The sequence below is a fragment of the Lacerta agilis genome, chromosome 5, assembly GCF_009819535.1.
Source record: "Lacerta agilis isolate rLacAgi1 chromosome 5, rLacAgi1.pri, whole genome shotgun sequence".
NCBI lineage: Eukaryota > Metazoa > Chordata > Lepidosauria > Squamata > Lacertidae > Lacerta > Lacerta agilis.
Window position 1 is genome coordinate 39,984,483 of NC_046316.1, and position 26,845 is coordinate 40,011,327.

The 26,845-nt window shown below is 40.5% G+C and overlaps 1 protein-coding gene across 2 annotated transcripts in view; it reads right to left on the reverse strand.

Annotated features, from left to right (window-relative positions):
• DOCK1 (dedicator of cytokinesis 1) overlaps window positions 1–26,845 on the reverse strand; it is a 355,108-nt gene that overhangs the window by 290,635 nt on the left and 37,628 nt on the right. For both annotated transcript variants that reach the window (XM_033149416.1, XM_033149417.1), the window contains exons 2-11: window positions 21,845–21,928; window positions 15,948–15,988; window positions 14,186–14,241; window positions 11,569–11,665; window positions 10,087–10,235; window positions 9,051–9,186; window positions 7,641–7,798; window positions 6,725–6,806; window positions 4,810–4,945; window positions 2,134–2,206 (exon numbers count right to left, since the gene is read on the reverse strand). In XM_033149416.1, the coding sequence (XP_033005307.1) occupies window positions 2,134–2,206; window positions 4,810–4,945; window positions 6,725–6,806; window positions 7,641–7,798; window positions 9,051–9,186; window positions 10,087–10,235; window positions 11,569–11,665; window positions 14,186–14,241; window positions 15,948–15,988; window positions 21,845–21,928 (1,012 nt within the window). The remainder of the gene's footprint in view (window positions 1–2,133; window positions 2,207–4,809; window positions 4,946–6,724; window positions 6,807–7,640; window positions 7,799–9,050; window positions 9,187–10,086; window positions 10,236–11,568; window positions 11,666–14,185; window positions 14,242–15,947; window positions 15,989–21,844; window positions 21,929–26,845) is intronic.

Below are 26,845 nucleotides of genomic sequence, written 5' to 3' on the forward strand. Positions count from 1 at the left end.
ACATACTACTCCATGGAATGCTCGAGACTAGCTTCGGGAGTGATGTGAATTAAGCCGTAGCTTAATGAGAGTTAACAGAAGGGTGAAAAGCAAAGCTACTATGCACAGAAGTAGCTTTGAGCAAAGGAGAAAATAAGAGGAAATTCAAGAAACATTTTTACTATGGCTGAACAAGATGAAATTTAAGTTATAAATGAAATGCAGCATTTTGAAAAATCATATCTACTATGCCATAGTGCCATGTGACAGCCGTTGTGTTTGTATTCATTTCACTAGCTATGAAATAACCAGGATATGAAAAGAAAAATGCCAAGTGGCACAACAAAGGCACAATGTGAAATGAGTAAGAAAAAAAATTGCTTCGCATGTTCAGCTCTTAAGTCAACATTGGGAATGACAAAGCTATTCATCGCCAGTGCACGTTGCTCATTCCTGATGCAGAGTTTTTTCTGAAGAACATTTTAATCTACCATGGGAGAGGAGAGGGAAAAAGAAAAGAGAACCTTGGCGCATATTATTCTGCATCCTTTCAAAATTCTGATTTATGCATACTGCTATAAATCAGATTTAATGGAGCAAGAAACTTGTAAGCATTTCACTAATATCTACTTTTCTTTATCCATAAATATGCATTGTCAGTGTTCATCCTCATCTCCTAATACACTTGTCGCTGCTTAACTTATAACTGTCACAAAGCATGAATGGAAAGTACTCTTCTTCCAGGGTCCCTGAACTATACCTAACTTCATTTTAAACTACAATACTTTATTAACTTGTTATTAATCATAATTACTGTAAAAACAAAAAAAATTGAAGGACCAATAAATTATCACCCTGTTTTGATCCAGCAATTGAATATTGTTTCATCTGCCCTCCAACATCCCACTTGGTTATTTTATCCAGGTTTCCATGTAAACTTACTTCAATGTCCTTATGTCTACTGCTTTTTTCTTTAAGCAGCATGTGTTACCAAAAGTACACCTGATTACAAACCGCATAAGAAAATATTGCCAATGCCTACACAATGCATAACCACTGTCCACAATGTGTGTTATTTGGAGATTTACTTGACTGTAGAAAGAAATCTCAAAGTGGTTTTACAGAAAGACTTGGGATTCACCCTGTCCTGTCAGTGGAAGCCCCACGCAAGGTCTTCACTTGCACAGTGGGGCTTTCCCTCCTCTCCTCGCCCCATGTGCCACACACACACACACACCCCCGCAAATTGGCATGGGGGCCCCAAGAGTACCCTCAGAACAGCACATGGGGGGAGGAGAGAGGAATCATGGCAAGCTACAACGCTTGTGCAGACAGAACACTTGGAAAAGTGAAACATTGAATTCCACCTTTAGTAAAGTGCCCAAAAGCATTCACCTGTAAGCTGACTGAAAGCCCCCAAAGAAGCAAAACCATTTCTCGCACTGTGCTACCAAGATTCTGTATCACTGCCCTTAATTATTTCCAGAGAACATAATGTATTTCAGTACCTACAGCTGCTCAACGCTCTCACATCTCTACAAACTAGGAAACTCAGGCTCAATTTAAATTTCTTATTCAGGCCATGACTGCAGTCCAGACATTTCTGTGCATGCTAAGCTCTTGGGAGTTATGCAAGGGCTCCCATCTATTTCAATTGAGGTGACCAACCAACACACACAGCACCTTTCTTTCATCCAGAGAAATGGATGGGAAGCCCTTCCACATGGGGAGCTCTATAGCTAAATTGAAACTTCCTTTCCCAGAATAGTAATAAGGACAGACTTTGAATGTTTGCTAATCAAATCTTAAAATAACAATCTGGAAACGGCAGCAACAATTGCTTCCGTGTGAACTATACAGGTCAATTATACATCCAATGTGTCCTCAGCTTACGCACATCTACACAAGCAAAGAGCTACACAGAAGTTCAGAGCTATCTGATTAATTTCTTCAACAAAACAGGCTAAAAATAAGTGACTTTATTGCTAATTTGCTGTAATATTTATAGCTGCCATACACAGTACTATTTTTCCCTTTCTTGGCATTCTCATTATCGAAACCATCTGAGCTAAATTCTAATCTGGAAGGTCATAATCCACTATAATATTGCTGGAAATCTCCTCTGACATTACTACTGCATTACTTTATACTTACGACTGAAATGGAATGAAGTGTTGCTTGTCCTCGTCATCTACTTTCCCATTAATTATGTCAGTTACATCCATTACTGAAATCAAAAAGAGAGAAATGTCGTTAAAGAGATCAACATCTAAAGGGAGGGAAAGTGGCAAAGAGGCATAAAGACGTATTTGTGCTTCACAACAGAGTTTGGAACCATTTTACGACAAATATATTCTTATGTTCAAAGATAGCCCTACTATATTCACATCAGGGATAAAAGAAGAATCTTCTGAAGCTAATAATGGCTATGCATTTGTGCATCACATACTGAAACATGTTACAACTGATAACCCACTTCACTGCAGAATAAATTCACACTTTCATGGCAGAAGCTGTGAGACTAAAGATAATAATGGATCTCAGGGAGAAACTTGCTTTATTTTCTTTTTTACAACCTTTTACAAAATTTAGGTGTATTCTCCTGTGGGCATACAAATATGCATGCAGAACAGAATATACTTCAAAAACTCATTTGCAACTTGAAATATCCACTACCAAGTCTTCAAACTTATTTATTGAAAATACCTATATGCTGCACATCTTGTTATAAAATTCCACAACTGCTTACAGAAACATAATCAATGAAACTCAATATTAACATTAAAATAAAATTTATTTTTTTAAAAAAACAAGAAACCAATACAACCATTCATTAAAACCAGGCAATGTGGAATGCTAGTTCAGTAAGGCAATTTGCACCAATCCAGACATGGGTTAATGAAAGAGATATCCAAGGCCAAAGAAAGCGGAAAGGTTCTTCTCAGCTTAACCAGTTAGGGCACATTCAGAAGACAACATGCCATGGCTTGGTAATATAGCACCAGGAATAAACAATCTCTGAAGAGACACAGTTTTACTAACAGACATCACCATGATCAAGCAGTAAAGAGAAATGCATTGTATATGCCAGTCCAGCACTGCCACTTGTACCTGAATGTTTGTGGACAAATGACCTGCTTAAGTATACTGTAAGGATCTAATGCACTAAAACCAGTCATCCATTCCCTTACATCAGAGCCATGCTGTTGTAACTTTCAGTATCAATATATTCTCTTCAACAAAGTCCTTAACGTCATATTCCATCTTTTTTCAGCTCTTCCAAACAGGAAACTCAGTAATGAAAACAAATTCAGTACTGTATATATCTTCAACTTGGTGCCGGAAGAGTAGGGATCAAGGCCAGCTTTTTGGATCACTGTAGTAAAGGAGTATAGGGGTAATTTGTCCACCTTTGGTCCCCATGCTGCACTCAGCTCTCACCTACGGCTCTTAGAAGCTGTCAGCATGTAGCAGCAGCCACAGCCTGGGAATGGCTTTGACTGGCCAGCTAAACCAGGTGAGGGTAACCAGTGGGTCTCAAACCCTCAGTGAGCTAAGGACTTCCCCTGCATGTGAAGACAGATTCTGGTGGATTGAACAGACAAGACTCATTCTGAGTCCAACTGTCAAGAATTTGGTTATTGCATGTGCTATAGAGGGAAATGAGGGGCAGAGGGGGCTCATCAGCCTGGGAAGATAGCCCATATAAGAGGAGGAGAACCCTGATCCTAAATCTCTGCCGCCTTGCAGCTATACTCGTTCACAAGAAAGTCTTCGGGAGTAAACCCTGAGGAAAAATCTGTACCCACTGCCTTGTGGGACATCTTCAGGAGAAGAAAAGGCTAAGGAGTAAAGCCTACACAAATCTAGAGTGGAGTCTCTAAGACAGTTGGATGGTGTCTTGTAGGCCTCTTTCTGGCAACACCTGCAGCCAACCTGGTGCCAAATGAATTGCTCTGCTTTCCTTTGGACCACCACAGCCAGGGCTCTTGTCATCTGGGGAACCCATGCTTGCACCTCAGGGAGGTCACTACTCAGACCCTGAGATTATTCTTTGAGGCCCTTCTTCACATGCCTACTCCACGAGAGGCCGGAAGATGGCAACACGAGAATGGGCCTTCTCTGCAGTGGCTCCCCATTTGTGGAATGCTCTCCCCGGGGAGGTTCGGCTAGAACCTTCATTATATACTTTTGCGTGCCAGATGAAAACGTCCCTCTTTAACCAGACCTTTGAGTGACTGACATCCAATGCCCTTTTAAATATGCTGAGGGAGGGGGTATTATTGGGTTGTCTTTGTTTTTATTTTCATTATGTATTTTGTAGTCTTGATATTGTAATTTTATGTTGTGAACTGACTTGAGCTCTATGGGTATAGGGCAGAATAACAACAATAACAACAACATCTAGAGGGCACCAGGTTGTCTATCCTAGCCCTGGTCAGTATCACATGATGATTCCGCTCTACCATCCCTATTAAATGCTACATGCCATTTTTTGGAATCCTTATCCAGTTTCATACTGTATCATTTCTCCGCCTATCCCCAGGGAAATTAGCACTTTACATTTTATGCAGCAAATATTATGTTTGCTATAGCTACCCTACTTCTGCACTAGGACTCTTCTGAAACAAATATATAAACATGTGAAGGGCACATGCACATTCCTTGGCAAGCTGCAAATGATCTAGACATAAAATTCAGTAAATATAACCAACAGGCTGAATAATTATTCTCAAAACTTCAATATGCCAAGTCAGCAGTTGTTCAATACCAAACAGCTGCTCTTACTTGAAGAACATTTTGACAGTGCACCTAAAGAGAATGGATTACCTGCTACGCCAAAAGGTCGCCGGAGCCCAGAGGTTAGCTTTCTTGTGTTGTTGTCTCTTAGTTCCATTCTGCCTACTCGTACGATCTGACAGACGAAACTGATTTTCTCTCTTTTCAGGTCTTTGCTGCCAAGGTCCTAGAAACGTTTTCATACCTTTACTTTGCAAACTGCATTTACATTTGCACATAAGAGTACATAAGAAGTACTCGAGGTGCTCGAGAGAACAGAAAGCAACCATCTCCCATTATTAGTTACAATCTACCCCCTGTTAGAATGCCTCCCCACTTCCAAAGCCAACAAATGTGTCCAGATTATGTAAGAAGAAAGGTTATTTGCTATTTAGCCTTCTCATTATTTGCATGACAAAAAGTTTCATAATGATCAAGGAATACATTTACATGGAAATGTTTAAAATGACTAGAGTGTCCTGAACAATTCCTACTCATTTAAAAATGAATTTCCCACACAATCGTCAAAGAGTCTTCAGAAATGGTTCACATGACTTTTTTTTTCCCCAGTGCAAAAGCATCAAAAATCTTAGTACCCTTAGCAGCTCAGAGAATTTCCTGCAGCATGTGTCAGAATTGAGCTAAAGCCACATGAAAGTCCATGTGGGTTCAAAAAGAACAAAACTAGGAGCAAGTGAAATACTGCCTGTGAGACATATATGGCCAATTAAAGCCATACTCAGATGCTACAGGAGTGCTGTGCTGAAGTGTGTATACCAAGAAAGGGGAACCTTTTAAAAAAAGGAAAAAGTCCAAAAACTAAATCCCCTCAGGGCATAATTCTCAGCACCCTATGCCAACAGTGAGCAGAGGGGAAAGTGGGTAGAACAACAGATCTTGATCTTGATCTTGATCTTTGTACTAGGGCTAGGTTTTCAACACCGTGATATATCACCAGCTGAACATCATGATATACTGATATATCACAACGTGGATGGAGCTATGTAGAGCCATTGGCTGGCTTCACAGTTTTCCCCACATTGTGATTTTTACATAGTACACACATACACATCATGATTCGCGATATATTGCCTGGTCAAAAACTATTAAACAAATATCACAATATGGATGTCCAACCAGTTTTGGACAATATACCACCCAGCCCTACTTTCTACCGTAGGCTACATTCCAGTGATTCAAAAGCCAGAGGTTTCTGCACTCACACTTCTCTATCCTCCATACAGGCAAGCATCACTGATCAAGGGCATTTTATAGCTAGGTAAAAGCACTTGTTCAGAGAAGTGCTAGTGAGGGGCGTGGCCTAGTCTGAAGTTCCCTATCTACAGTGCAGAGCCATGGGGTCACGTTTCTTCCTCCCCAGCAACTATGTTCTGCATGTGGTTGTGTGAGCTCTTGCTCACCTGATTATTCCGGTATGCCAGTCACAGCATCGCTAGCTGCAAGCAGGAGCTTTCTGCTTACATAGCTGTGTGCAACATGTGGCATGTGGCTACTGAGAGAGGCCAGGGGGGCACGGTAGGGCTAGAGCACAGCTCTGCTCCTTCCTGTATATACCTATGCTCTGGAAGAAAGAAATGCATGAACGGGGCTTCTGTCTTCTCCCAACCTAGCTCCAGTCCTTGAAGGCAGAAGCTGGAAGGCAAACAATGCCCATTTCTGCACCAACCTGAGGCTGTGGTATGCAGTGGGGCTTTGGCAGGAGCATGGGAAACAGCACTATACCAGATCAGACTGTTGGCTGATCTAGCTCAGTACTGTCTTCACTAGCAGCAAAGCAGCTCTCCAGTCTTTCCCAGCCCTAGAAATGCCAGGGATTGAACCAGAGGTTGAAACAGAGCCCTTTAGCAGTGCTCTGTCATGAAGTGATGGCCCTCCCCCGCTGGAGATTTCCTGTTGCCTCACATACTATTGAAGCAATAGAATACCTCAAAAGTTGCAAACTTACCGTGAACACTGCTCGAAGATTATGTAATCTATCTATGTCTTTTGGAAGCCCAGAACTCGACCACCTCACCAGATAATTCTCACTGCGTAAATAAACATATCAGTTTATCAACTACATCACAATTTTACAAGCAAAAGCTAAATATGTCACATTGTGACACATTAAAACCTGCATTTTAACAACCATACAGAGATTCTACTCAGCCAATATTGCCTCTGTTAGGCAACAGTGTTTTGTACATGTGTAACATAAACAAACACAGACATTTAAGCAGTAACGGGAACTAGGAATACATGGATTTGTTTCATTTTAAGTTCCATTTGGGCTGCAGAATAAATGTGCTCTGGGAGAGTAAGGAGAATCCTGATGGATCACCCCCCCCCCCATGTTACAAAAAAGGGCATGTTATCTGAAAGCTGAAAGAATTTAAATAGGCTTCTGAAGTTCAAGGTTTAGATTTTCTGTATCAATTCACGGTGCCATTTTTCCAGATGCTTGTCAAAATGCGAGCACTAGACCCATTTATACTTGTAAATGTGCTGTGTGCTTTCAGCCTTCATCTTTGCTATCCTCAACAGGCATTTGTGATGTTCATCACTATAATTCCCACTTTAAAGGATGGAAGAGATAAATGCTGCACCCTTTCACTGAGAGGACTGCAATAGGAGCGTTTTGTGCGGCTCAGATGAAAGCAGGGTGTTAAATGTATATCTAGGGCACTCAAATTCTTTACTATCACCTTTTTTATATATCTTCAGTAAGATGCATTTCCCTGCCATTCACAAATAAAGCTTTTTTTTTTAACGTAAAGAATGTATATTCATATGACTAGTCCTGTGCCTTTGGGATTAGGCAGTCTCTAAACTAAAATGTAACAGTTAACAAAGCAAACAAAACATTCCCGTACAGCACTGACCTGATAAACTTGGATTCTAAAGGATCATACAAAGACATAAGGACTTCAGCATCTTCTCCGATTTTGCAGACAACGTTTTTCAGGTTTACAAACAAGGCAAACGAAGGTGTCGCAGCAAACTTGGCTTGCCTACTAATGTCAAGATTCTGCTTTTGAGACTGAAACAGGAGATAATTTTTAAAGAAGAGTTTAGATTTGATATCCCGCTTTATCACTACCCAAAGGAGTCTCAAAGCGGCTAACTTTCTCCTTTCCCTTCCTCCCCCACAACAAACACTCTGTGAGGTGAGTGGGGCTGAGAGACTTCAGAGAAGTGTGACTAGCCCAAGGTCACCCAGCAACTGCATGTGGAGGAGCGGGGACGCGAACCCGGTTCACCAGATTATGAGTCTACCGCTCTTAACCACTACACCACACTGGCTCTAAAGAACTTACTGAGTACTCTATGATGACTAAGAAACAAGCTGACCCACCGCAATACAAACACTTACATAAATCCAGCCTTGCAAATATTTGTGCATTTGGCTCCTGTTCTTAGCTCACTAATCTGCTCCCTCTCCACTCTCACTCCATGCATTTTTCATGTGTCATAGGCAGCATGCAACTAGGCTAGAAACTGACAGGGGGGTAAGAGAAGGAAGGACCATTGCAGGGGTGGCAGAGCTGCCTTTCTTGGTCATTTACAACCAAGACAGCCATGCAGGCACATGCTGTGGTTGCTGCAAACCTTCTCTCTTCTCGATAGAAACAGTAGTCTCCCAGATCTAAAAGATTAAGAGAGGTAGGTAGCATAGCACTGCAAGGCTGATACAGTGGCAAGGGAAGGTTCAATTCACCAATTTTATTCTGCCACAGGTGAGCAGAATAGTGACTAATTAAACCCTTGGAGGTTTTAAATCTATGATCTACGAATTCAAATGCTAAAAGCTACGGTGCCAACTAAAAAGCTGCTTATGTTCTTTCAGGACTGTAGCAAAGGCTATAATAATAATAACAATAACAATAACAATAACAACAACAACAACAACAACAACAACAACAATAATAATAATAATAATAATAATAATAATAATTTATTATTTATACCCCGCCCATCAGGCCGGGTCTCCCCAGCCACTCTGGGCGGCCTCCAACAAATACCAAAATACAATACAGAGTCACAAATTAAAAACTTCCCTAAACAGGGCTGCCTTTAGGTATTTTCTGAATGTCAGGTAGTTGTTTATTCCCTTGACTTCTGACGGGAGGGCATTCCACAGGGCGGGCGCCACTACCGAGAGAGGAGAAATGTGCAATGCCTTTTTCGAAAACATAATCTTGAAAGCCATTCACAATCTAAATGTCATTGCTAGTCCTTAACACCATTTACACATTTCATAATGTATACTAGTATGCATTATGTTTTATTACTTTTTCTTCCAGCAGTCTTTCCTCCACTTGCTTGGAAGCTATTTCATGAGCTCTGAAAAGGCTGATGGTGCTGGTTTGCTCAGGATCCAATATATTGCCATCTTCGTCCCTTACCACTAGGTCTAAATCAAGAATTCTGTATGAAAAGGAAAACAACAGCAAGTAAATCAACAGCATTTTCTTATTCATCTGAACTAGACACAATTAAGCAGTTTGGTGCTTTCAAATACTCTGGCTTTTTAGACAAAGCTACAGGAGGATTAATAAATTCCCCGGGTTAAACCAAGATCAGAACCCAACCATTTACAGAAGCAGAAGGTGAATTAAAGGACTTTTCCAGATCTACGACATACATCTGTGGTAAAGCCTAAATGAAGTTAGCTACATCTGATGTACTGAGAGAACAGGGTAGGGAAAAGGAACATATTAAGAAAAATAAAAGTTCTGCCTCAGAACTTCCAAGAGAAAACACAGTTAATTCATAATTAGGTTGTAGCTCTCCTTCCAATAGGAATAGAAACCTCTAACTGGACTCTGGGTAACAGGAGATCAATTTTAAAGTTTCCAACATGCAGCTACTCAATTACTTCACAAATTACCACGAAATAAGTGCAACTAATAACAAAAAAACACACATTCTAAAATGTAATGGCTCCTCAATGGAGTTCAAATAAACACAACTTCTCTGACTTTCCATATAATGGTCTTAATTATTATTATTAAATTATTACAGAAGCTGAATTTTTTTTTATAGGGGGGGAAACTAAGAAGCCAAACCCCCAAAATTATCTCATTAAGACTGCACATGATCAGTGGTCACAGAATGCCATGTCTGTCTGTCAGGGGCAGAAAGCCCAAGGCAAGGCAAAATGAAATGGATTATCCTGGGGGGGGGGGGAGCATGACTGGTAGACTAGAATACTGAACGGAAGTACTCCACAATGCAACAGTTTAGTTTATACAAGTTATATGCATATCACTTCTACGTACAAAAAGAAAAGAAAAAAGGCTGTGCATTTCAAACAACATCACAAACCTGTTTCCGTAGTCAATTTTGGCAGTGACTTTCTTTTTAAGTTCCTTGAGCTCATCCTGGGGTAGGGTTCCGGAGAGTATCTGTGACCTCCATTCAATAAGATCATATATCATGTGCCTCACACTATGGAACATTTCTCTGTTATCTTGCTGTAAAGGAGGAAAACAATACGCATTAGTTCTGTTATTGGTCTTCTTCATAATGAAGTATAACAGCCAAAGCGGTACAGCAGCAAAAGGATTCAAAAAATAATAATAAGCAGATATTGATTCAGTATTCTGCTTTTATCCTCAGGGGTGAGAATGCTATTGGACCTGCCTCTCAGCCTCCTACAGCCTTGCAATGCAGGTAAACTGTCCGCCTTGCAAGGCATTAGGAGCTTTTTCTACCTAGCCGCCAAGCCCAGAAAAGGTGCTGGGAATCCACAACTTAAGAGCTTACCCGACTGAGGAAAGACCATGAGGCTGAAGAAGAGTATCTGCACCCACACTCTGCCCCATATGCTGCCAGGTTCCTAGAGCAGCATGAAGGCAGCATAGAGGTATAGCCCTCAGATACAATTTGGGAAGGGGGTTGCCCACTTTGGGGAGGGGGTTAAAGTTTTATGCATTTCTGCTTACCACAGACTTCCCCCCCCCCAATACCCTTGAACCTCCCTTTCATTCGTGGGGGGCTCAGTTTTCAAATACAAATTTGTCAGCAATCAGCTCTTTAATTCAGCATTAGTAGGAGCAAGTATAGTCAGAGGCTGGAATTTATAACTACTGTAGGTCTGCTTGTTTCTTCAGAACAGTCAAAGCAGTTTTTAAAACACAACTAGAAGAAACCAGACCAATACAAAAGTGAATTTTCTCAGTTCCTTACATTTGGGTTTTCATTTGCAGCACCACAAGGAAATACTCAGGAACAGTATTACACACACTTACACACACACACACACACGTTAAATGCATGCAGGTGTGCACAGCCAAATGCATGCGTGAATCAGTAACAAAATGAAAATTATAAGCAAATTTGGCAACCCAAATTTCTAGAAGGAATGGAGGAAGAAAGAGAATGGCCTTTTTGTTCATATAGAGACATATGAGGTTGCCATATACCATATATCAAACCTACTGATCCATCTACCCTAGAACGGTTGACTCCAACTCGCGATCGCTCTCCACTCCACTTGAGACAGCTGCTCAACTTTCTTTTTCAACACAAGATGATGAGAATGGAACCTGGGAGCTTTAACATGCAAAGCCTGCATATAAAAGGAGTGTCAATCTGGCCAGCGAGCCCAATTTGATCCATAGGCCAGAGGTTCCCCACTGCTGGTATATACCCTTGAGCTACTGACACCATGGCAATTGGAATATTTTTAACTGGTGTATGTAGCTTGGCTGATTTTGTGAACTGAGCTACAGTATAGGCTTTTTCAAGGACCAAAGGTACAGGACCCTCAAAAATGAATTCTCTTAGGAAACCTTCTATACTTACAATATAGAGCTGCCGCCATATTGTAGACCATTCCCGTAGCGTGGTGGTAACTTCCTGAATGAGTGGTAGTTCGCTGGGTATAACTGTTTCATGTTGTCTAAGAAGCAAGCCAACATATGGAAGAAGAAGAAGAAAGGAGGGGAAATGTAATTGCATTCTAATTACATCAGTTGTTAGATACTAACGCTGAATTGTGGTGTTCTACACAACCTATCCAATTCTTTTTGGTTTAAAACTCATAATCACAACTAAAAAAAAATCATTTCCAACATTATAAAATGGGTACACGCTTGAGAGAGTAAGTATTTGGTATTCATAAGCACACACACACACACACAAAAACCCACCAACTACACATCACCTTTCATTACAAGGGATTCTGTTCAAACCCAGAGAGCCAGTGTGGTGTAGTGGTTAAGAGCAGTAGACTCGTTATCTGGGGAACCGGGTTCGCGTCTCCGCTCCTCCACATGCAGCTGCTGGGTGACCTTGGGCTAGTCACACTTCTCTGAAGTCTCTCAGCCCCACTCACCTCACAGAGTGTTTGTTGTGGGGGAGGAAGGGAAAGGAGAATGTTAGCCGCTTTGAGACTCCTTTGGGTAGTGAAAAGCGGGATATCAAATCCAAACTCTTCTTCTTCTTCTTCTGTTTCAAGGACAAGAAAGCTATTTTGCAAGTCCTCAGTGTTTGTGCCTCTAAATTACTACATTTAAATAACACATCATCTGAGCACTGTACAACTACCATACTACACAGTATGTCTAAAGTATGGTGCTTACTGAAGGAGCTATGCAATCAGTCAGGAAGGTGTCATTATGCAGTAATCAAATGATTAGCGCTTTCATAATTTACATATTTAAAAAGGCATAAAAATAAACCAGGCACAGAAGAATAGTTATTTTACATTCAGGCTTTTATCTGGCAAAGCTCTTTTTTCTTTTTTTGGTAGATCTTATACTTTTTGCTTGATGGTTTCTTTTAACCCTTGCCAGCTAATAGGATGTCTGTGGACCCCGATGGCTGTTTAAATCATCTGTAAAACTTATCTTAGGCAAACCTGAACCACTTCCTACTCTATACGGCCCTCAAGAATTATGGAGTAAGCTGTCCTGCAGTATTTTATCACTGCCCCTTCCCTTTTTATTTTAATTTATATTTAACTTACTTAGCCAGGAGTCCTCCAGATTCCTATCAGCCCCAGACAGCATGGTCAATGGTCAGTGATGACCAGGTGAGAATCCAGCCCAAGGGACATTAGCTACCTCTGTACTAAAGTATTGGGGTCTGGTGTATTCTTATTGAAACCATGGAATCAGAGCTAGAAGGGACCCCATGGAAACTACTAAACATCTAAACTAGCTGAGGTCCAGCAACTTCTCAAAATCAGATGCATAAAGTAACTTTGAATTTATCAAATAGGCAAAATGCTATTTTTGTGCTTATACTACTGCAGAAGCACTGAAGTATATTTGTGTGTGTGTGTGTGTGTGTGTGTGTGTGTGTGTGTTATTTTAATCTTGTACATTCCAGTGCAAATGCACACATATGCACACTACACAGCAACTTGGGGGTCCACTGAACCCAAGGAGTAAATCTTACCTGATAGGTTTAATTCCACTCCATGTTAACACAGGAGCTATTATTCTTATAATGCAAACTTTCAACACTGGTTGCAGCCTTTATTAGGGTGCTGGGATAGACTGATCCACCTCAATTATCTACCATGTGCCCCATTTTTCACCTATATGATTTTATATATCTGCTTTGTTGTTGTTTTTTCTCTTCTGTTATGAGCTCCCTGATTTATGTATAGAGTTTCCTGTTCTATAGTTCTGTGTTCCTTTCAGAAAAACTGGATTGGAGTATAAAGTTTTAAATCAAAGACACAGTATGTACCATATGCCATCTCAGTCAGAAGTAGATGCCAGCTGCTTTGACAGACACATGTGTCCAGAATCTTGGGATGGCAGCACAAGCAACAGCTTTTAGCCTCTCCTGCAGTCCCCCAGGATTTATCTCCAATCTACATTTTCCTGTCACAATCCCAAGTGTTCTCTCTCTCTCTTAAGCTATTACATCTCACCAACACTTCCTGTGACTATCAAGACAAGGTCCATGTGCTTGGCTGGTCTTTTCAGTCAGCCACTTAAGAGGAAGTCCACTGTGTTACAGTCTACAAGCCCATGGAACCCTGCTATTTCACACAAAACTGGCAGAAAAAGGTCACAAGCAAATAACAGCTGAAGCTAGAAAAATATTGCTTTGAAAACACTCTTCTCACATCAGCGAGACTTTCCTTGCAAACATAAAAAATGTCATAAATCCTCTCAAACACTGAAATGAACTCAATGTTTCAAGAGTTACTCGGTAAACTGGCCGTTATCATTCATGCTTTCATTCAAGTAGTTATCTCAAAACCACTGCTACTGTACTGATTCACATAAACCCTAGACCACAAAGAAGTGTGATTGTCCATCTCTACTTGTTCCTTTGCCCCCACCCTAATCTTTGAAAGAAGAAATCTTAAGACTTAATTTCCTGTGCATCGTCATTTATTTATCTAATGTGCAAAGAAGCCATTATGAAAATATTTTCATCTGTTAATTTTGTAACTTACCCTTTTCCTTCAACTATTGCTTCCTTAAGCTGTATATAGGAGGAGGGAAATATGCCCTTAAACAAGAAAAATAAATATATTATTGCTGGGGGAGGGGGTTCTGAATGACCAATAAAGTTCAGAATTACATTTCTTTAAATATTGCATAGTTATACATCCCTGAAAGATGATTTATAATTATAAGAACAAGCCTGGGCAAGCCAGGGGGAGGAGGAATTCAGAAGTATTTGCTTTCACTTTAGACTAACTAGAGGTTAGCATTGTACGTGAACCCAACTAACTGGTTTAATCATAATCATAGTTACTTGAAACAAACCTGTTTTAAATCATGGGGCATTTCAATTAACAACAGCTTGAGGTTAGGACAGAATGCTGAACTGTCCTTAACTGAAATCTAAACCAAAAGCTTCTCATATTCTCATTGGAGGACCATTAATAGAAGAGCAGAGGGGAAGTAGGATGGTACATGTATTGATCAGTGGTGGACCTTAGAGTCTCAAATTTCAGCAGAGGCCTGTGTGATGCCAAAATTCAATGCCTGCTACCCCACCGCTCATGCGCCATTCTAAATACAGTGGTACCTCAGTTTATGAACTTAATCCATTCCAGAAGTCCATTCTTAAACCAAAACTGTTCTTAAACCGAGGCGTGCTTTCCCTAATAAGGCCTCCCGTCCCCGGTGCCCTTCCACCTTTCAGATTCTGTTCTTAGACCAAGGTAAAGTTCTCAAACCATGACACTATTTCCGGTTTTGCGGAGTTTGTAAACCAAATTGTCCTTAAACCGGACTGTTCTTAAACTGAGGCACCGCTGTAATAGAAGTAAAATGAAGTAAAATGTCCCCTGCAGCGTCCCCAAGGCTCTGCACCCAGTGCAACCGAACCGGTCACACTCTCCTAAATCAGCCTCTGTACTGATAAGCCATAGTTTATTGTTATAACTGAACCCTACCAATGAGAAAAAGTAGCCAATGCACTTCACTTTAAACAGTTACATGGTTGAATTATTATTATTATTATTATTATTATTAGGGAGATCTGGAAAGGAAAGATTCACAGAACAATGCAAAACAGTTCTGCACACATTTTTTAAACAGCTCCTTGGATCAAGGTCCAAGGGACTAAGAACAGGATACAATTGTTTTCAGTACAGCCCTATAGTGAATCTAATATCCTGCTTAATTCCTTTGAGGGGCTATCTATGAGAAATAGAAGCAGACAGTTGATATTTAAGCCATTTATGATACAAGCAAATAATCGCAACCTGGCATACAGAAATTACTGCCTAGGTCAGTCAACAAGGTGAGTTCAGCTAACAGGATTCCTATAAACTGCCCACTTACATTTTAATACCTATGGAGTTTCTTGAAAAAGAAGCTATTGAAACTCAATTTTAATATTTATTAAAATTAAAATTCACAACCAGCAAGTTATAAACTATTCCTCTTACCAACCTATTTCTATAAACAAAATAAGTAAGTATGTGTGAAGGCTAACCACCACCCATTTTTGTGGTGAAAGACAGAAAATATCACAAAGCTACTTATTGTTTTTCAAAAAGCAAATTCTATTTAGGAGCAACCCATTATTTTAACAAAAGCACGGAGCTGGTGTTAACAGCATTATCCACAAACTTCTTTCTAATTTACCTTTCAGTAAAAAGTTTCGAAAGGAAATAGAGTATCTTAATTAGTTACTATGAAAAAACCTAAACCATCAGACACAAAAAATGGAATTTGCTACTATGGAAACGAAATACTTACTTTTTTGGATTTTTTCCTTAAAGTATAGCCTCTGTACCAACCTAGAAGAAAAGATTTCTTAATAAACTTTTATAAACTAATTGGTAGACAACATACACCCACAATCCGCGCACATCTTCATGTAAAGTGCAGATATATTACAGTTGATAAATGGCATCAATCCCACATAACCAGTCCCTCAAAAGTGATATAAAGAAGCAAAGCAACCAAGTAGTTTAGTGGCTCAAATGCCAATACCAGCACTCTGAACTTGGCTCAGAAGTGAATAAATAGCCAGTGCAGCTGGTGCAGAACTAGAGTAAAATGGTACAAGGGCTTTGACCCAACAAACAACCAGGCTGCTGCATTCTGCACTAGCTGACAAATCCAAAACAGCCTTCAAAGGAAGCCACACAAAAAGCACACTACTATAATAATATAATTAAAAAATTAATCTGTATCTGTATGCCGCCCTAGAACTGTAGATCTCAGGGCAGTTCACAACATAACATTACAATATTTAAAAAAACACACACACACACAAAAGTACATAATAAAAATAAGGACAAATAAACCAATAATCCTCCCTTCCACAACACAAGTAAAAGGGCACTGGATGTCCATCAGCCCAAGGCATGTTTAAAGAGGAACGCTTTTGCCTGGCGCCTAAAAGTGTATAATGAAGGTGCCAACTGAACCTCCCTGGGGAGAGCATTCCACAAATGGGAAACCACTGCAGAGAAGGCCCATTCTCATGTTGCCACTCTCTTGACCTCTCATGGAGGAGGCACACAAAGAAGGGCCTCAGAGGATGATCACAGGATCCGGGTGAGTTCCAGTCCTGCACTGTTTAAGGCTTTATATACAATCATGTATATATTGGCTCTTCTGTGAATAGGTGCGATAAAAATTTCTTTCAACCCTACAGGGCAGCCTTTCCCACCCCTGTGTCTTCAGATCTTTGTTGGACTACAACTCCCATCATCCACAACCCTTTTTATCCTGCAGTCCTTTTGACTGTGAAACAGCCTGGTGGGCAGGAAAGAAGAGATCCTATATCCTTTCTCAGGTATTTTTGGATAATTAGATGAGGCAGGCATTCCCTCTACAAAGCCTGCACAAAAGCATGGTTTTAATGGGAAGAAATTAGCAGTGTAGATACAGAGTAGCCGTTTTCATAATCTTTGTTGTAAAATTTGTCTGTGGCCTCTCCAGAGGATCAGTGGGTGGGGGAAAGGACCCATATTTACTGAGAATGACAGGCAGAACAGTTTACAATGCAGGTTTGCTTGCCAGTTTTGTGTTGAATTGGTTACAGTTTGTATGGAAGATTCCTCCCAATTTGTTTGGCACAGCACTATCACTCTTTGTGAATGACTATTATGTGTGATGGGTGTTTTTTGTTTTGTTTTTTTGATTAAACAGCCACACTAAACCAGAATGGGCTTGGTAGCAATAAAAGCACATAATGCTGATCGCTTGCAGATGTGTTGTGGATCGGGTGGGGGGGGGCAGAGTGAATGAGAAATTACCTCTTTGTTTCCTTGCAATGGCATTCTGCCTCCACAAATGTGAGAGATGTTTTGATGGGCTGAAATAATTATACTACAATGGGATTGTCAGTGGGGAAGATTTGTAAAGCTAGCTGAAGAAGGGGGAGATGTGCTTAAGGCACCTTCACTCCCAAGTGCTTTGGAGAAGGGACATTTGCACTGCTGTAGGCAATACAACAAAAAACACCCACAAAAACCAACTTGATAAAATCTACTAACTTAAATACCCATCCAGTCATCAGCAAATATATTTGTTTCAGTTGCTATCTCTGATAATAATCAGACAAACAGGTTTATCTGCTCTATCTGTGCTATAAGGCAGTGTTTTTCAACCACTGTTCCGCGGCACACTAGTGTGCCGCGAGATGTTGCCTGGTGTGCCGTGGGAAAAATTGAAAAATTCAAGAGAATTACTTTATATATAGTCAATATAGGCACAGAGTTAATTTTTTAAACATTTTCTAATGGTGGTGTGCCTCGTGATTTTTTTCATGAAACAAGTGTGCCTTTGCCCAAAAAAGGTTGAAAAAGACTGCTATAAGGCACATAAAGGTGTAGAAAGTGCTACCGGGTGCAGCTCATCAAAAGTAGTAGAAGAAGAAGAGTTTGGATTTGATATCCCGCTTTATCACTACCCAAAGGAGTCTCAAAGCAGCTAACAATCTCCTTTCCCTTCCTCCCCCACAGCAAACATTCTGTGAGGTGAGTGAGGCTGAGAGACTTCAGAGAAGTGTGACTAGCCCAAGGTCACCCAGCAGCTGAATGTGGAGGAGCGGAGACACGAACCCGGTTCACCAGATTACAAGTCTACCGCTCTTAACCACTACACCACACTGGCTCTATAAAGTAGGTTTATAAGCATCTGTCTAGCTGTTGGAACCAAGAGCTGCTCTGCACTGAGGGTAACTAAGAAGAAAAGGGAGAGATATTGAACTGCAAAAGAGCTTCTTTTTAGCGAAGGAGGTCTTGTTGTCTTTCTTCTAGCAATACTTGGCCCACCAAGGACACCTTTCCCAGACAAACAAACACAGGGTTACTCATTACATAGGGTCCCTATGTTTTCATTTAAACATCAAATCATAGTTTGAAGTTCTGGTATAAGAGCAATCTATGTTTTACCAAGCCAGTGTTTGCTGCCTTCAGGTGCAACAGCCAACTGTGGTCAGTTTAGAAAATCTCTGGCGTGGCTCTTCTCAGGTCCACTTTCACAGTTAATGAAAAGCCACAGATTGATATTAAGTCTGAACGATGACTATACGTCAATAGTTGAATTTATGCTGCTTCTCTGTTTGCATATGTCATTGTCTTGAGGCAGCATGCAACAGCTAAGCCTGACTTTTGAAAATTGCCTAAAACAAATGAGGGAGGGAGAGCATGCCTTTCACTATCAAGTGTGGTACAGACCCCTTACTGTGCATTTTATGCAAGTAGTCTTTCTAGGGTTGTAAAGTGTCACTTGGAACAGCGCAACTGCATCCTTCATTTGTATCTGAAAAGGTCAGAGGAAAAAAGCTAGAGGAAGAGGAAGCAAACATACATATTGATGAGAAAGAAAATAAGGTCTCAGTCCTGAAAGGAGCAGGCAGGGAGCGGGGGAGGGAGAGGGGGGAGTGAATCAATAAAACTTATGCACCTGCAACTGTTAAGCAGCTGCGGTGTTTACTATTTACATCCAGGGGCTTGAAAGCAGATCAAATATAAAGTCAGACAAGGAATGCTGAACGGTAGATAGAAATAAACACAGTAAATTCTTACTTTAGTTGTTCAAATGTCAGACAAGGACTGTGGAGACTTGGTTCAAAACTGAACTCTGCTATGAAGCTTACTGGGTTGCCTTGGGCCAATCACTCTCAGCCTAACTTACCTCACAGACTTCTGTGGGGATAAAACAGCAAGAATCCTGCCTTAAGCATCTTGGGGGAAAGGTGTGATATAATACAAAATAAATATTAATAAAGGATTATATAGGTCAAAGACAACCTTCAAATATTTGGGGGGGGGAGAGGAGACTATACACATATCGCTGTATATAAAACTAATACTGCTTTAAATCCACTCCTTAAGAAATGTTCCCTGGATTCAGAAAACCTAACTACTGGCCAGTTGCTAATCTCCCTTTCCTGAGCAAGCTTCTAGAGCAAATGGTCGCAGACCAAGTCCAGGCACTTTTGGAAGAAACTGATTTTCTGGATCCATTTCAATCAGGATTTAGGCCCAGTTTTGGCACAGAAACTGCTTTGGTAGCACTGTATAATGATCTCAGGAGAGAGAGAGAGAGAGAGAGAGAGAGAGAGAGAGAGAAGGGAAACATGTCCCTGTTCATTCTTCTTGACCTCTCAGCGACTTTCGATACCATCGACTATGGTATCCTTCTCAAGCGACTGTCCAAACTAGGGGTGTGTGGCACCACTTTGTGGTGGTTCCAGTCCTACTTGGATGGTCGTTCCCAGAGGATGTTACTTGGGGAATGCTTTTCAGCCCTGTGGAGCCTTCAATGTGGCGTTCCGCAGGGCTCAATCCTATCCCCTATGTTGTTTAACATCTACATCATGAGTAGACAAACTAAGGCCCAGGGGCAGGATGCGGCCCAATTGCCTTCTTAATCTGGCCCGCAGACGGTCCGGGGTTCAGCGTGTTTTTACATGAGTAGAATGTGTCCTTTTATTTAAAATGCATCTCTGGGTTATTTGTGGGGCATAGGAATTCATTCATTTTTATTTTATTTTTTTCAAAATAATAGTCCGGCCCCCAAGGTCTGAGGGACAGTGGAAGGGCCCACTGCTGAAAAAGTTTGCTGACCTCTGATCTACATGAAACCACTGGGTGGGGTTATCCGAAGGTTTGGAGTACATTGTCAGCAGTATGCTGACATCACTCAGCTCTATTTCTCCTTTACATCTGCAGGTGAGGCAGTGGAAGTGCTGGACCAGTGTCTTGCCTTGGTAATGGACTGGATGAGAGCCAACAAACTGAAGCTCAATCCAGATAAGACTGAGGCACTGTTAGTGGGTGGTTCGCTAGATCAGATGGGTGGTAGATCACCTGCTCTTGATGGGATTACACTCCCTCTGAAGGAGCAGGTTCGTAGCTTGGGGGTACTCCTGGATCCTTTGCTGTCGTTCGAGGCTTAGGTGGCCTCAGTGGCCTGGAGTGCCTTCCATCAGCTTCGATTGGTGGCCCAGCCATGCCACTATCTGGACAGTGATAGCCTAACTACTGTTGTCTATGCTCTGGTAACCTCAAGGTTAGATGATTGCAATGCATTATATGGTTCAGAAACTTCAGCTAGTGCAGAATTCAGTGGCCAGGTTGCTCACCAGAACAAGACGGCTTGAGCATATTACAGCGATCTGGTCAAACTGCAATGGCTACCAATTAGTTTCCGGGCCCAATTCAAAGTGCTGGTTTTGACCTATAAAGCCTTGAACAGCTCAGGACCGCAATACCTCAAGGACCGCCTCTTTCCATATGAACCTACCCAAATCCTGAGATCATCTTCTGAGGCCCTTCTTCATTTGCCTCCACCTCGAGAGGTCCAGAGGATGGCAACACGAGAACGGGCCTTCTCTGCAGTGGCGCCCTGTCTGTGGAATTCTCTCCCCAGGGAAGTTTGCCTGGCATCTTCATTATGCACCTTTAGGCGCCAGCCAAAAATGTTCTGTTTTAACCATGCCTTTGGTTGATATGATTGACATCCTAGGCCCTTTTTAAAATGTGTTTTTTTTTTGAGGGGAGGTGTTATTGGGTTGTTGTTTTTATTTTGATTATGGATTTTGTAGTTTTGTATTTTGATTTTATTCTGTAAACTGCCCTGAGACCAGGGGGTATAGTGCAGTGTATAAATTCAATACATAACAATAATAATTTACTGCATTATGAAAGGGATGCAAATAAAATATTGGGGTTTTTTTTTAGGACAGACCATACAGCAGAGAGTTACAATTTAGAAGATAAGTATCTTTTATATTTCAGCATTCAAGATTAACTCCTTTTAAAAGGACCTTGTATATTATCTGAGGTTTGAGAGTTTCTTACGGATATCTTTCCATTCTAACCGCTCAACAGATGCTACCAGAGATCCATACAAATTAAGCTGCACAAATATCAATCTTTGTGGGGGGGGGGTTGCGGGGGGGGAAGAGAAAAAGAAAAATTTGCATCTTAGAAAGGTTATTCTTCAGCTATCACAAGCCTGCTTGCTTGATGTGCATTAACTGTTAATTCTGTGCCCATTTAAATACTTCAGTATTTCATTAGGTTCAAAATAGAACTCATCTGCTAAAACAGGCAGGCATATGAAACCCAAATGCTGACAATCATGACGGGAAGAATAATGGTTAAGAAAGAAACATTTGTTCCACTTGCCTTCATGTGTCTCCAATATGTGGACGGTGTCTCCTATTTGTAAAGACAGCTCATCTGGGCCCCTGGCATCATAGTTGTAGAATGCTAGAGGGAGGGAAATGTCAAGTTTTTAGCATCAAAAATACTGCCAAAAGAAACCCACCAGCTAATTAGAATGTTTTTAAAAAAGTAACAGTTCAGTATTATTTTGTAGGCATAGCTGAAACCACTATCTGTGTATAAGAAGCCCCTCTGGAATTTAACCAGTGTAACTGCAGGTATCACCACTTTTCATTTAATAATAATAATAATAATAATAATAGTAATAATAATAATAATTTTATTATTATTATTATTATTATTATTATTATTATTATTATTATTATTATTATTATTATTAATACCCTGCCCATCTGGCTGGGTTTCCCCAGCCACTCTGGGCGGCTTCCAACAGAACATTAAAATGCAAAAATCTAATAAACATTAAAAGCCTCCGTAAACAGGGCTGCCTTCAGATGTCTTCTAAAGGTCTGGTAGTTGTTTTTTTCTTTGACATCTGGTGGGAGGGCGTTCCACAGGGCGGGTGCCACTACTGAGAAGGCCCTCTGCCTGGTTCCCTGTAACTTGGCTTCTCGCAGTGAGGGAACCGCCAGAAGGCCCTCGGCACTGGACCTCAGTGTCCGGGCAGAATGATGGGGGTGGAGACGCTCCTTCAGGTATACAGGACCGAAGCCATTTAGGGCTTTAAAGGTCAGCACCAACACTTTGAATTGTGCTCAGAAACGTACTGGGAGCCAATGTAGGTCTTTCAAGACCGGTGTTATGTGGTCTCGGCGGCTGCTCCCAGTCACCAGTCTAGCTGCCGCATTCTGGATTAGTTGTAGTTTCCGGGTCACCTTCAAAGGTAGCCCCACTTAAAACGCATTGCAGTAATCCAAGCGAGAGATAACCAGAGCATGCACCACTCTGGTGAGACAGTCTGCGGCCAGGTAGGGTTTAATTTTTTTTTTTTTAATGATCACAAAGCAATTATGGACTAAATAAGCAGCATCTTCTCCCACATGTTCCTCCAAGATAGGCTCATTCTATGGATTGTCCTACCCTCTGAAACTTTGCGACAGAACACAGGATCATACAGAAAGAAGTAATGCTAAATGTATAAACTGGTCCTGAATTATTTATTCATTATTTACATTTTAAAAAAAGTGTATCTTACTTCTCCAACTTGTATCATGATGCCCAAGGTGACAAAGACCAACACAAATTAAAACCACCATACAAAATGTTAAATATGAAAAACAAGTTACATAGCATCATAAGTTTAAATTGTCAACAAGCACTGAGCAAGGAGAAGAATGGAAAAGCTGGTCGTCACAAGTACTCCAAAACAAGAACATCTGCCCTGTGCCTAATGTATTTAATTAAAGGACCGATCTGAAAGGAATTTCCAGAAGCTCAAGACCATAGGAGAGAAGGTTCTCTTCCACTAACCACAGCACTGATGGCAATGAGATGCAGGCCAGAGCTTCTGACAAACGTGAGTGGATAAGCAGATCATATATGGGCTGCTGTTTTGAATGTTATAATTACTTATAGTTGTTATGTTGTGTATTCCTCAATATTATACAACTCTTAATGGCCAAGGCATTATAATTGTGATACAGTGGTATCTCTGGTTGCAGATGGGATCTTTTCCAGAGCTCCGGTTGGATCCTGAGGTTTCCGCAACCGGAGGGACCGCTTCTGAGCATGCGCGGTGGCAGACTGCTTCTGTGCATGCGCGTGCGGTGAAACACTTCCGAGTTTACTGCTTTCGCAACCTGAAGTTTACATTACGTGAGGGTAACGTAAGCTGAGATGCTACTGTATTCTTATCTGCAAGTGTGATGTTCTATTGTCACTTTTGTTACTGTTATTTATTGTTTTGTAAACCACTTTGGGATACACTTCAATGGAACGCAGCACAGAAACTCAATGAGTCAAAATGGTTGTAACATTTGATACTTGCCCTAGCAAGGGCGTGAATGAAGCTGACAGGGTGCAAAGAGGAGGAAATGGGAGTTTTTAAAAACCTAAACAGTTTTCTTTTTGTCCACACACCCTTCCTCAGGAACAGGTGCTGTTGGTGTGTCAACCTAAGCTGTTCAAGAGCATTTCTCTGTTGCTCATTTTATTGAAGAGCTCTTACTAGGCAAGTTGCAAGATTTCTAAATGTTGCTATTTTCCTTAAATAATCAACTATGTATTATTGCTTTGCCATTTCTCTTTCCACCTTGTTAAGCATTCTATAATCTGCTTCTTTTTTATTTGTCCAGTGGTACCTCAGGTTAGTAACTTAATTCGTTCTGGAGGTCCATTCTTAACCTGAAACTGTTCTTAACCTGAAGCACCACTTTAGCTAATGGGGCCTCCTGCTGCCGCCGTGCTGCCACTACCCGATTTCTGTTCTCATCCTGAAGCAAAGTTCTTAACCCGAGGTACTATTTCTGGGTTAGCAGCATCTGTAACCTGAAGCGCCTGTAAGCCAAGGTACCACTGTACTCAGTGGACCATAAGTAAAATAATATTGGAGCATGCCTAGTCAACAGCAATCACATCATGACTGCTTAAGAGTAGAGCAGAATCCAGGAGCACTCTAAGGCTATACACCTAATTAATTCAGAAGGAATGTAAATCCATCCAAAAGAGGGTGCCACCTAATCTAAGGATCAGAATCCTGTTGACCAGAAACACTTCTATTAAGTCTCAACCTGGTAGTTTACATTGAGATGTAGAATACTGACATCAAGCATCAGTTCATATTGGCTTGCTACGCGAGACAGAACCAATAATAAACAGTTGTTCCACCCAATTAAACAGATTCAACTTTATTTATTAAATAGAATATCCAAAGAGAAATTAAAGAACAAACAAGATGCATGAGTTTGCTCTTTGAAAAGGAAAGACCAAAATACCCAGTAGATTAAAAACCATATAATGGACAGCTTTTGACAGCATTCATCTTCATATCGTTAACAGTGTTTATATATATATATATATATATATATATATATATATATATATATATATATATATATATAAAAGCTACACCAGCATTTTCCTCTAGTCGTTCTCTTTCTTTCTCTTATAATCTCACAGAATTTCATGAGAAGTGTGGGCCTTGCCAACACAGCTCTAAATTAACATTTGAAATGGCACTATCTTTCTTTAAGAAAAAAGAAAATAACACCCACTCTTCTTGGGACATGTATAGGAGACACACAAATTGCTACAGATGCATTTTTCAACTGACTCACTTCCTTGTTTACACACACTTTACTGCAAATTTCAGAACACAGACATTTGCAAGAAACAGGAGGGAAATTAAGGGAGATATAAGATATATGTTTGTGCTTTGTTAATGTTTAGTTAATCTATGTACTTATGCTATGTATCTTTGTTATTTTCATGTATTTTTGTAATCTTTATTATTATTATTATTATTATTATTATTATTTTTCTTTGTAAACTTTGAACTTAAATGAAGTCTATTTTAGCTTTAAAAAAAAAGAAAAGAAAAGAAACAGCCTAAAACTTTGTGTGTTGGAGAAGAGAAGGGGGAAATAGGAGACATCAGCACTATATTAGAGGAGCTGGGAAGCTGTAGGGTGGGAGATTTAAATGCTGCAATAGAACCATCATAAAAATAAATGTGCTTACTGATCTACCATGCAATTCTATACAAACATAGTACCGGGTAAGCCCCACTGGTACTTATTACTATACTGTGTATAGAAGGGTCACAGCCCCAATTTCCCATATACTTCAGCAATTCTTATTATAAACCAAGACTCTTTAACCAATGACCCTCCAGGTGTTGTTTAACTCCCATCAGCCCCAGCTGGAATGGCCAATGCTACAGGTTGATGGGAGCTGTAGTCCCGCATCATGGGGGGGGGGGTCACAGGTTAGCCACTGCTGATATAAACCATGTAAACTTTGCACATAGTTTACATGTGCACATTGTACTTCTGCTGCAATTAAAATCATCAGAAGTAAAAAAATTTTAGTATTAAAGACAATATCTTTTTCTCCCATTTGAAATATAGAAACCTAATATTAAAATACAGCATTAAAATAAAAAAGAAACATAATGGCTCTTCAGCAAAGTTATTCTAAAAAAATAATCACAAAAAATAAAAGTAAGCATTCTGTCACTTCTGGAAGAAGTGGACAAGAGCACTGGATATAACCTAACCCAAGGTTTCCCATACTTTGGTCTCCAGCAGTTTTTGGACTACAGCTCCTATGATCCCTAGATAGCTGGACCAGTGGTCAAGGATGATGGGAATTGTAGTCCAAAAGCTGCTGGAGACCCAAGTTTGGGAAACCCTGATCTAACATTTAAGAAATTCTGTGCTTGGAGGCATAATACAGACCACCCTATGCCAAGTTTATTTGACAAAGCACTTGAAAGGGGAGATTAATATAGCCTCTCTCTGCTGACTGCTTATTTTATTTATGTTTAAAAATTATAAACTGTTTTTCACTAGTGTTTTTTTAATGAAATGACATGCCATCTGTGGGTTTTTAAAAAAAAATTCATTACCATACTTAAGACTACTGTATAAAAGTGACTTACAGGGCAATCCTAAACACGTCTACTCATCAGAAGCAAGTCTCACTTTCAGTGGGTCTTTCTCCCAACAAAGCATGCACAGGAATGTAGCTTTGGTTCTCTCTACTCTTAGCCATAGATACAACAACGAAGGAGCAATGGAAGAGGGAATTCAGATGTATTTATAGTCCATACATAAACTTTGCTCCCGAGTCCACAGGTTTGGTACCACCAATTTATCCAAAAATAAACTCATGTAATATAAATATATGGAGTTGCCCACAAGCCTTTCATTTCCAAATCACAGCCCACTACTAAGTAACATATAATAAAGGCAGCAGAGGAGAAGCAAATTGCACTGTCCTGCAGAACAGCGCTACTCAAAGTGTTGGCCCGCAAACCAGCGCTGGCCAATGAGCTGCCAG